Below are 11,261 nucleotides of genomic sequence, written 5' to 3' on the forward strand. Positions count from 1 at the left end.
GGGTTGGGGACCCAACATTTGAGTTTCTAACAAACGTGTAGGTGATGCTGATGCTGCCCTTGAGTAGCAGCTGAGAAGCCTTGCCCCCTCCCCCTCCCCCAGGCACTAGTCCCTCCTTCAAAGCAGCCGCTTGCTCTTCCCTGGTACCCCCTGCACTCGAGCCTTTGCCAGCCTGGTCCTGCCATGAATTCCCTGCTGCCAAGTCTGACACTGGTCAGATCCCGGGACCTCCCAACTCAGGATAAAGTTGAATGGTTGTGGTGCTTTTTAAAGGGAAAGGCTGGTTGGAATTTAAATCATAACTGGACTGCCTCTATCTAAAGGATCACGGGGGGAGGGGGGCTGATAAAAATGCAGATATCTGGGTCCACCCCAGATACAGACCTCCCAGGGAAACACTCTGCTGTGGCCGCCCTGTCTATATGCAGACGAATAGAGGGAGGACCAGAGAGGGGAAGGGACTTGTCCCAGGGCACACAGCATGTCAGGGCAGAGGCTGAACAGCCCCCTCTGTGCCACGCTGCCTTTTCCAAGCCCAGGGGCTCTCCTCTCCTCCTGCCCTTTGGCACCTCAGCCCACCCCGCTTCCTTGTGAGTGCGGCTGGCCCTGGCATTTCCAGCCGAGGCTGAAATGGAGCCCCAGGGAACTCTATAACTTACAACATTGAGAAGAGTGGGGAAAAGGGCGAGGGAACGAGGGAGACATGAAAACCTCCTTTGGGGAGTGTACGGAAGGGGAGGAGAAGTTGACAGGCCAGTGAAAGGTGTCCAGGAAGCGGGGGCGGGGCCCCCATCCCGCCCGTGACTGGGAGAGGGCAGCCCTCAGCTCCCTGGGAGCCAGCCTCTCCCGCCTCCCTCCCTGGCGACAGTGAGCCCGTGCTTCAGACCCAGAGGGCCGGCTAGTCAGTTGATTGGTTAGTTGGTGTTAGTGCACGTTTTCTACCCCTGGACACGGATTTCTGCGAACAGCCCCAGTCCAACCAGTAGGGCCAGAGCTGGGGTGCGGCACCAGGGGCGGATCCTGCCCTCCCAGGCCGGCTCCAAGCAGCACTGGGGCTAATGCTGGAAAAGCTGCCCGAGGCTCTTAGCTGGGAAAGGTGAGTGCCCAGTGGGGGCAGGGCTCCTGGGATCAGGATCAGCTGCTCAAGTTGGAGGCGCCTCACCCCCATGTCACCCGGAGAGAAACTGGACCCGCTCCCTGACACCTTCATCCTGCAGCCACCCGCCTTCCACCCGGTGAGCAGCTACTCAGCTCTGGAGCCTCCCAGGGCTCAGGGCATCTCTCTTCCAGCTGGGGCCAGACTCCCAGACGGGGGGGATGGAAAGACCCTCAGTCTTGGGCCCAGCTTCCCCAGCATCTGCCCAGGAGCTTAGCAATGTGCTGGCCAGCTAATTCCCTCCCGCTCGGGTGTGAATGACTGTTGAGCCCCCAGTGCTGTGCCCACTGCAGGATGGGTGACTGGGAGGCTCTGGGGGAAGGGGACAGTATCACGGGGGGACACTGAGCACCTGGGAAGGGCAGTCTCATCTCCAGCCTGGCAGGGAGTCAGGTGGGAACTTCCAACTCAGGGATGGGGTGCAGGTTTCCTCACCTCCTCCTCCTGCTCAGCGCCCACGCCGATTTTCTGCAGCCTGGCCATGCTTTACAGAAGGCTAAGCTCCCTGCGGACTCCACCCTCCCACCGAGGAGCGCTAAGGACCACTTTCTCTTTACTTGGCCCTCTGCATCAGCTCAGTTAATTACAGACCAAGCCTGGAGCCTGGGGCGGGGGGGGGGGGGGGGGGGGGGGAGGGGGGGGAGGGTACTGAAGAGCCGAGCCCAGCTGAGCTGGGGGTGCTCGGGCCACCTCCCGCACCTCCCCAGGTGCCTGGGTAATGCAGTGAAGCGGCTGCCCAGGTTACAACCCACCCTTGCTTTTCAGGCTACAAGCTCCCACCTGGAGGGCAGAGCCCTTGGGTCTCAACTCTTTCTAGGCGATTGGGCTTCTGAGCTGCCGGGAGCTGGAGAGCACCACGTGAGGCTGCTCTGTGACGCTGCCCTGTGTTTACCTGCTGCACGTTCACATTCGTTCTGCAGACACCTGTTCAGAGCCCACACTGAGCCAGGCTGGGCACTGAGCCTATAGAAGGGAGAGACAGGGCTTCAGCTTTGTGCCTCCCAGGGCAGCCAGCCAGCCACACGTCTCCCTGTAAGCCAGACGCCAAGGGCCAAGCTGGCCATACGAGCACAGTGTTCTGGAGACAGGGAGGGGAGAGTAATTCAGGCACCAACGTGTGTGGTGCTTGAGAAGGTGTCAGAGCAGATGTCAGGAGCCTCGAGAGTCAAGTTGGATTTCCCAGGGTGCAGGGAGAGCAGCGGAGACAGCCGCAGCGAAGGCAGGGCTCTGCAAAAGCGTGTGTTGCAGAAGAATCCCAGGCAGCTTCCAGGCGGGGCCGTTGTCAGGAATCTCTCCAGGCGCCCACGTCAGGGTCCACTCTCAGGTCCCAACTCGTCCGTCCTTCTGCTTCCCAGTTCCCCGGCTCTGGCCAGTAGACGGTCCTCAGGAAGCCCCGCTAGCTGACCTCTGGAGGCCAGGGAGGTGTCCGGTGGTCAGTGAGCCTCGCTGCGGACACTCTGTGCCCTGGGAGCTGGGGAGAGGGGCTGGAGGCAGAGCTGGACTTGGCCTCCCCAGGGCCATGTGGCTTTGAGGTGAAAACCCAGGAAAGGGGAGCAGGGGGAAGACCACATTTCACAGCAAAGTGATTTTTCCCCACAGGACATCTGTTTGGGGCGGGAGGATCGAGTCTTTGTGTTCTCCTTCCCTCCCCACCCCTCCGATTTAGGGTCCCTTGGCCTTGTCTCTAACCACGGGAGGATGGTCTCTCCCCTTGTTCAGGTGGTTCCTTACATCACAACGATTTTTGGTGGCTTACGCGCAGGCAAGATGGTCATGCTGCAGGGAGTGGTCCCCCTGGATGCACGCAGGTGAGGGGAGCTCCGCGGGGTGCTGAGCTCGGCCCCAGAGGCACGGAGCGGGGGTCCCTGGCAGGAAGCGCCCTCCAGAGCCTCACCTCCCGCCAGGTTCCAGGTGGACTTCCAGTGCGGCTGCAGCCTGCATCCCCGGCCGGATATCGCCATCCACTTCAACCCCCGCTTCCACACCGCCAAGCCCCACGTCATCTGCAACACCCTGCACCTGGGGCGCTGGCAAGCTGAGGCGCGGTGGCCCCGCCTGGCGCTGCAGAGAGGAGCCAGCTTCCTCATCCTCTTTCTCTTCGGAAACGAGGAGATGAAGGTGAGCGGATGGGCATCGGGTGTCTAGAGGGTGTGTCCTTCCACCCCTCCTTCCTTCTGCTGAGTCCCCTGCGTCTCTGTGGTAAAGGGAATGGGGAGGGGTCAAGTACCCAGAGGACCGAGGAGCTGCCAAGCCCTTTTCCAAGCTGCCCTGGGCCCAAGGGGCCCGATACACGTGACAGCAAGACAACTGTGGCGCCTGGCGCTGGGAGGGTACCCAGAGCGCCTGCCATATGCCCGATACTGTTCCAAGTCCCTAAATATCAGCTCATGGAATCCTCCCAGCAACCATGAGGAAGGTACTTTCGTTCTCCCAGCGCAGGGAGCAGGGGACAGGGAGACAGAACTTGACCTCAGGGCTCCCACCGCCGACGTGGACGCTGCCAGATAGCCGATGGGGTCTCAGACTGCTCCTGGGGAGGTAGCTGGTGGAGCCAGCGGTGGAGGGAGAGACCATGGCATAGGGATCCACGCAGCCCCTGGGCCTCAGTCTCCTCGCCTGTGGGCGGGCTGCTGGCAGGTCAGCGGAGAAGGAGCTGAGGGACCGCGTGGGCAAGCGCCGTGTCAGGGGCAGAGAGGGGTGTTGGAAGGCGCCTGGGTCCCACAGCCAGCTCTGCCCCCTTGGGAAGGCCACGCAGGCTCCCCAAGCCTCGGGCCCCTTGTCTGCAAAACGCACCTGCTTCCTAGAGGTGGATGAAGGTAAATGAAGACGTTTCCAGGTAAGTGCACTCACCGCTGCCTGGCATGGACCCAGTGAGCTGAGGCAGCCCTGCGTGTCTCCAGGTGAGTGTGAACGGACAGCACTTCCTGCAGTACCGCTACCGGCTGCCGCTGTCCCGCGTGGACACCCTGGGCATATTCGGTGACATCTTGGTGAAGGCCGTTGGATTCCTGAACATCAATGTAAGTTCCCTCAGGGCCAGGGCCTCAGCAGCAGTGGCCTCTGACTTCCTCTGACACCTGGACAGCCCAGGACCCCCTCCTGCCCCAGAGGAGCCCCAGGTTATGGCCGAGGTGGAGGGTTTTCGTCGAAGTGTCAGAGAGGAGAGGAAGAGAAGGGGCCTACAGAAGGGGCCTGAGAACCTCGGACAGAAGTCCATCCAGGCGCGTGGGGTCTGGTCAACACCGAGGAGCAATGGCCAGGAGGCGAGTCACCTGGAGACTGGGAGGCGCGGGGCCCAGACACGGCAGCTGGCTGTGTCACTGCCACCGAGGAGCTCAGGAAGAATGCAGATTCGGGGGGCCCGCCTCGGAGATTCTGCTTCGGTGCGTCTAGACGGGGCCTAGGAATCAGCATGTACAAGTGCCACTGACAGGCCTGTGCGGAGAGGACGGCCTCTCAGGGCCAAGGCGACCCCTGCCAGCGTCCGGGCCCAGGCAGGCAGGCCAGGGCCGAATAATGGCCCTCGGGGCCTGTAGCAGACCTGGAACCCACTGATACTTTTCTCTTTCCAAACAGCCATTTTCGGAGGGTGGCAGCGAGTATCCAGTTGGACACGTGAGTCTCTTGGGGGCAAGGAGGGCCCTTGTCTCACACACACAAGCTGAGCCCCCGATTCTTCCTCCCAGCCTGACCTGCCCCTCACCCGCTAGGCTGCTGCTCCCCCTGCACAGGCCCGGCTGCCCTTTCCCTCACTGCACGGTTGCCAGGGATACGGCCAGCTCTGCCTTGGTCCCTGGGGAGCCTGGACTGCCCCTCCCAGCTGGTCTCCAGGGCCAGCTTGGGCAGATGAATGGGGGTGGGGTTGGGGCACGGCTGTCCTGAAGACGGTCACATCCGAAGATTCCTTTAGACTGGAGCTTTCAATTTCCAGAGCAAGCCCGCGAGGTGGCTGGGTTGACCTGCAGGGCAGGGGGGGGAGATGAGGCGCAGGTATTTGTCCAAGGCCACAAGGTGAGTGAGTGACAGACCCTCTGTCCAGCTCTTCCTCATTTTCCAGAGCTGGTGTCCATCTGAATTCAGGAGGGTCCACTGGGGCTCCAATCATTCACCTGTATTGTCTCTGAGAGAGACAAACCCCAAAGAGGCCCACTTTTTAATAGCGGTGCCAAGAGGTTCCCTTTCACTGGGCAGACGCTGGATGACCTCCACGTCCCCTCTTCTTTCCTCGACAGCCTTTCCTGCTGAAAAGCCCCAGGCTGGTGAGTGACCTCCTTCCTCATCCTGGTGGCGGTGTCGCCCCCACCTTCCCCATCAGTTAGGAGGGCACCCCCGCCGGGTGGGAAATGCCCTCAGCATCAGGGTTTCTCTCCTTCACAGAAAAGTGCAGACCATGGCAGCCTGGCAGCTTCGGGCTGAAGCTCCCGCTCCATTTGACCCTGTCTTCCTCTATTCTGCACACAATTATGTGATACTTTTCGGTGCCAGGCTCCGTGCCAGGCTCCAGGGAGAGGAACAAACCCCTCCCAGGCCTCCAGCTCACAGGTCGGTGGGGAGGCAGACCAGTTCTGGGTGCAGGATGGGGACATACATATTGCTCACAGCACAGAGGGGCGCCGAGCTCAGCCTGGAAAGACCAGGGAAAGCGGAGTACAGGAGACTGGGCCTGCAGTAGATGTCTAATAAATGAGCAGAGGGGAGCCCCTCAGCCCGGCTTCAGGCCTAGAGACAGAGACTTACCTGCTCCAGGGCCCCCCACCCTCAGCTGCTCCTGGAGGTGGTAGCCCCCCCTGAGCTGTGAGTCACCTTCTCAGTCATCTCCCATGTTCCTTCAGGAGGTGCCCTGCTCATGCCCCCTTCCCCGGGGTCTCTGGCCCGGACAAGTCATCGTGCTGCGTGGGCTGGTCTTGCAAGAGCCCAAGGAGTAAGTATGCAGATGGGGGGGGGGGGCATCCCTGCACCAGGCAAGAGATTTATATGCATTGCCCCTTTAGTCTCCGAGGCCACCCTTTAATCCCCATTTTACAGATGAGAAGACAGAGGAGCGGAGAGAAGTAAACTGTTCAGGGTCACAGAGCTTGCAGAAGGCGGGCGGGGATTGGGGCCAGGGTTCAGCCTGCCTTCTTGGCCCCAGCAGTCTCAGTCTGGGAGTATCTTCCATGCCTGTAAATCTGGTCAGGTCAACAGCCTCTCATCCCAGCTCTATTCTGGGCCTCAGGAAAGGCCCTTGAAAGGTGAGGGCTGAGGTCCAGAGAGAAAATGTGACCTCCAATAGTGACACAGTGCATGGTTTAGGAAACACAGCTAAGCTGCCCGGGGGGGGGGGGGGGGGGGGGGGGGGAGACACACCTGGTGCTGGAAGTGGGGACTTGGAGAGACACAATAACCAAGTAGATGTTGCCTAGCTCCTCCGCCAGGGGGCGCTCCTGCTCCATTTCCCACACCTGCCTGCTCAAAGCCAGTTAGACAAGGGTCTTACCTTTCTTTGTTTCTTTTTCCGTTTGTTCCTCCCTTCCTCCCTTTCTCCCTCCCTCCTCCCTCCCTCCCTCCTTCCTCTTCCTTTTCCTGGAATTGCATAGCATTTCCCGACTTTTCTGGGCCACATTGCCTGCTTGAGTTTGACTTCTGCTGAGGACACGTAACTGCCTATGCAGGTTCAAGGCATTACTTGTCCTTTCTGTGCCTCGGTTTCTTTGTCTGTTAAAGGGGGTGATAGTGGTGCTGACTTCAGGGGCGGGTAAGTGCTTATCATTTACGAAGCATGAGTTCCACAAATGTGTTGGTATCAGATTCCTCTCAGTGTGTGTGTGTGGGGGGGTCAGGTGAGTACCCTCTCCCTCCGCTTTGTTACTGTTTGAAGGCACTGACTCCCCAAACCCTTGCCCTGCATGCTCCTGGATTCTGAGGCAGGCACAACCCTGGACAGCATGGACCGCCAAAGCCAGACACGCTGGGTTGGATTCCTGATTTTGTCTCTTCTAAACGGTCATCTTGGGCAAGTCACTACACCTCTGACTCAGGAGTCCTGATTTTCCCCGTCAGTGACAAAAAAAAAGGAGAAACATAATCCCCACCCTAAAGGGAAAAGGAGGTGGTGCCCAGTGATGAAGAACACCTTCCACCATGCAACATAAACTTGGGGACATGAGACCAGGTTCATATTCTAGCTCAGTCACGTGGCTATTAGGGACACGGCAAGTACTTTAACTGCTCTTTCGCAAGGCCCGCGAGTTTGTGTGCCCCCAGAGGCCTGACAGGGCGCATAAACAGTGAGGCACCATGTTGGGAAGCTGGTGAATTGGAAAAAGTATTTCCATTGACCAACTCATGACAGATCTGATTATTTTTAAAGAGAAGCTGGAAGCCACCTTTTACATAAACTCTCAGTTGAACAGGGTATTTTTTTTTTAATCCTCACCGAAGAATATTTTTCCATTTATCTTCAGATAGAGTGGGAGGAAGGGAGGGAAAGAGAGAGAGAGAGAAACATCGATTGGTGGCTTCCCACATGACCCCGACCAGGGCTGGGGACCAAACTGCAACTGAGATACATGCCTTTGATCGGGCTCAAACCCCCAACTCTTTGGTCCATGGGCTGATACTCTAACTACTGAGCCAAACCAGCCAGGGCAAGTATTCTTTTTAAAAAAAATTATTATTCTTTTTATTGATTTTAGAGAGAGAGAAACGGAGAGGGAGAGAGGGACAGACACATCGAGGAGAGAGAACATCAACTGGCCGCCTCCTGCACGCCCCTCCCTGGGGACCGGGCCCACAACCTGGGCATGTGCCCTGACCGGGAATCGAACCGGCGACCTCTTGGTGCATGGGTCGACGCTCAGCCACTGAGCCACACTGGCCAGGCAAATAGGGTGTGATTTTAAAGTTGGAGAATAGCGTGGACCAGCCAGAACACTTCTACAGGCCAATTTGGCTGTGGGCCACCCACATCGAGACTTAGCACCGTGGTCGCAATAGACGCTGCTGCTGCTGCTGTCGCCGAGGCTATCAGAACGCAATTTGGCTCGAACCGGACAAAAGGGGCGAGAATGTGAGGGGGTGGGATTTGTTGCCACAAAAAAATCTGTCCTTCATCTCTAACCCCCTCCCTGCAAGCACTGAGGATGTGGGGTTCAGCCACAGCCTCAGAGCGCTTCAACAACGCTTCCCTGGGCATCTGGGGGAGTCCTGGGCAGGGCTGGGGCGGGGCGACACGGAGGCCCCCAAGAGTTCTCAGGCCAATGGGAAGACAAAGCCTTCTCTGGGGAGGGGCCTGGGACGGTTTGGGGCTGCGCCTGGCCTTCCAAGCTTCTGGCCCAGCGCTGAGCTCTTGCCATGCCCTTCCCAAAGCTGGGAGTCATGGAGCAGATGGGCAGGAGGGTCCGAGAGGCGTGCCAGGGCAGGCCTTCTCTGGGCTGCCACCTGAACCAAGTCTCCTCTCTACTCTCAACTGCTCCCTGCCAAGGGCCCAGTCAACAGCTTCAGGGCTGTTGTTTCACAGAAGGTGACTTTGGAGGCTCCCAGACATGAAACAGAATCTGGCTGCCCTGTTGGAGAGGCAGGTGCCAGGCAGCAGAAAGACACCCCCAAACCTGGTCCCGACTCCTGGTTCACATCCCCGCCACAATTACTAGCAACAGAGCGAGTCCTGGAACTTCTTGTCCTGCCTAGTTACCCGGGCTGCTAAGCCTCAGGCACGGGGTTTTGATGAGGAGTCCGGAAAAGCAAACCGTTGCATCTATAAAACACCTGCCGCGTGCCAGGTACTCGCTAAAGTTCACGTACATTATCCCCTTTGTTCCTCTCAATGGCCCCGAGAGCTACGTCATTGTATTATAAAGTTATTTTATAGCATTATTTTTAAACAATAGGGGTCGTTGGAGTGCTACTACAGCAGCTGCTGTTCTGAATGGGTTAACTCTAATTCTCATCACAAACCCACAGGCGGGCACAGTGCTGTTGCTATTCCCATGTTACAGGTCGGGAAACTGAGGCACGAAGACCCCGACGTGCCCAGGGTCACTAGACTAGAAAGGAGCAGAGCCAGGGTTGAACCCAGGCAGCCTCGCGCTAACCCTTAAGCTGTCTGCAAAACACTGAAGACAACACCTGGCACGTGAACTCAGTAAACGTCAGCTTTCACTAATACCACAACCACCCCCAGTTTGAGGAGGGGAGACTGAGGCTCAGGCGGGGTCATTTGCTCCCCCTCGGCCCTGCAGCCAGTGAGTGGCAACATGGGGACTCGGTCCCAGGCTGGGGCTCCATCAGGGATTTCCACTCTAAGCTGTCAAGTGTTCAAGAGCCGGTTTCTGGGGGCAGAATCTGCCTAATCTTCCAGCTGCCTCCCCTCCCCTCCGGGCCCAGCAGCCGCAGCCCAGGGGAGTCGGGCAGCCACGACCTGGGGCTCTGGAAGCTGAGCCCCTTCTTCGGCCCCTTCCCACAGCTTCACACTGAGCCTGCTGGACGAGACCGCTCGTGTTCCTGTGACGCTCAGGGCTTCCTTCGCAGACAGAACGCTGGCTTGGGTCTCACCGTGGGGACAGAGGAAGCTGATCTCGGCCCCCTTTTTATTCTACCCCCAGCGATTCTTCGAGGTGGGTCAGAGCCAAGCATTCCCATCTGGGACACTGAGGGTGGGGGGTCCTGGGGGAACCTCCAAGCCAGGGCTCTCAACCCTCTGGAGATCCCGTGCCCAGAAACCCAGGTCTGACCAGTCGGGCGGGCCCCGGCACCAGCGTTACTAAAAAGCCCCCTGGTGGCTCCAGTGTGCAGCCAGGGCTCAGGACCTCTCCTCCAAGGGAAGCAACCCTTGTTACAGACGGTGAAACTGAGGCCCAGAGCGGAGAAGAGCCTTGTGGGAGGACTGGTGACCAGCTGGGCCCTAGTCCTGTTCTGTTGCGGCGCCGGGTGCCCCATGGGCCCAGTATGAGGGCAGAAGGGGCTCGCTGGGCGGGGCAGCGGGCAGAGCAGAGGGTCCATCAGGAAGCCTGCAGGCCTCACGCCCTCCTTTGCCAGGTCCTGCTCCTGTGCCACGAGGGGGGGCTAAAGCTGGCCCTCAATGGGCAGGGCCTGGGGGCCACCAGCCTGGGCCAGCAGGCCCTGGAGCGGCTGCGGGAGCTTCGGATCAGCGGCACCGTCCAGCTGTACTGTGTGCACTACTGAGGAGGACCCGCAGAGGAGGGCCAGCCCGCACCCAGGGCCCACGGCCTGCCCCTCCTAAGGAGTCCACCTGTCACCACCGTGCCAGGCCTGGCTCATCTGCAGCCATGCGCCTGAGTCCGCAGGGGCTCCGGGCCCGCAGCAGGAGGAAGGCGCAGGGTGTGACGGCCCCTCCAGCTCCGGCGCCCGCTCCTCTAGGAGCCCAGGACTGGCCTCCGTCTTCCTCAGGGCCTGGACAAGGAGGCAGGTTGTGTACCTGCCTCAAAATCCTGGCTTCAAGAAGTCAGGTGTTTATGTCATTCTCATCTAACTGTACTGGAGGAAACAGTCCCGGTCAGGAGGGCAGCTCTGTGCCCCGTGGACCTCAGGGTCGTCCTTGGCATCACCCCCCGCCCCAGGCCATCAGCGTTGTCCGTGTGGCTCTGCTTCCCGGCACCTTCCCACACATTTCATTTTGTAAGAACCGGTGACTTGAGGACGAGGCATGGCAGACTTGTCAGATGTCACAGAGCTGGTCCGTGGGGTGCCAGCGTCAGAAGCTCTTCTGTCCCCTGGTCAGTGCGCGCTCAGGGTTCTCCAGGATGGCCCTGTGCGTGCGGTTCCCACCAACCCGGGTTCGACTCCTGGCAGCTGGACGGGCTTCGATGCTGTGCGTGTGGGCCAATGCAGCCAGCTCAGACGGAAAGGTGTGGGAAATGACGTCAGCCTAGCAGGGTGGTTGTGAGAATGTATGAGTTGAAATTGCTTAAAACGCCCCATACAGAGTTGGAACTCAATAGATGGCGGCTGTTACTGGTATTGTGAGCCATGACATGTCGGCCCCAGTGATGTTGCCAAGACCTCCTCCCCAACACAAGCAGAACCTTAGAAAATAGGGCACCGCACCGAAGGTGTCTCACCAGTGGGGACAGTGCCACAGATCAGGGACAACGTGCTCACCCGTGCT

At 59.2% G+C, this 11,261-nt stretch overlaps 1 protein-coding gene across 3 annotated transcripts; it reads left to right on the forward strand.

The window, feature by feature from the left end:
* Nucleotides 1–965: 965 nt before the first annotated feature.
* On the forward strand, nt 966–10,789 carry LGALS12 (galectin 12). Of its 3 annotated transcripts, none has more exons than XM_036258925.1 (9): nt 966–1,235; nt 2,876–2,964; nt 3,061–3,274; nt 4,057–4,176; nt 4,733–4,771; nt 5,389–5,415; nt 5,989–6,077; nt 9,600–9,750; nt 10,172–10,789. In XM_036258925.1, the coding sequence occupies exons 1-9, from the start codon at nt 1,167–1,169 to the stop codon at nt 10,316–10,318; spliced, it is 945 nt and encodes a 314-aa protein (XP_036114818.1). In that variant the 5' UTR covers nt 966–1,166; the 3' UTR covers nt 10,319–10,789. The 3 variants fall into 3 exon arrangements, with proteins under 3 accessions (XP_036114818.1, XP_036114821.1, XP_036114819.1); XM_036258928.1 differs by having other exon boundaries at nt 966–1,096; XM_036258926.1 differs by lacking the exon at nt 5,389–5,415.
* Nucleotides 10,790–11,261: the final 472 nt, after the last annotated feature.

Source organism: Molossus molossus, unplaced genomic scaffold, assembly GCF_014108415.1.
Source record: "Molossus molossus isolate mMolMol1 unplaced genomic scaffold, mMolMol1.p scaffold_m16_p_13, whole genome shotgun sequence".
In the NCBI taxonomy this organism is placed as follows: domain Eukaryota; kingdom Metazoa; phylum Chordata; class Mammalia; order Chiroptera; family Molossidae; genus Molossus; species Molossus molossus.

Excerpts from the sequence above, each read along its gene's own strand:
- LGALS12 (XM_036258925.1), top strand. The coding sequence starts at position 1,167 with ATGTCACCCGGAGAGAAACTGGACCCGCTCCCTGACACCTTCATCCTG. Across the intron at positions 5,416-5,988 it reads TGCTGAAAAGCCCCAGGCTG|GAGGTGCCCTGCTCATGCCC; the intron begins GTGAGTGACCTC and ends ATGTTCCTTCAG. Across the intron at positions 9,751-10,171 it reads ACCCCCAGCGATTCTTCGAG|GTCCTGCTCCTGTGCCACGA; the intron begins GTGGGTCAGAGC and ends CTCCTTTGCCAG.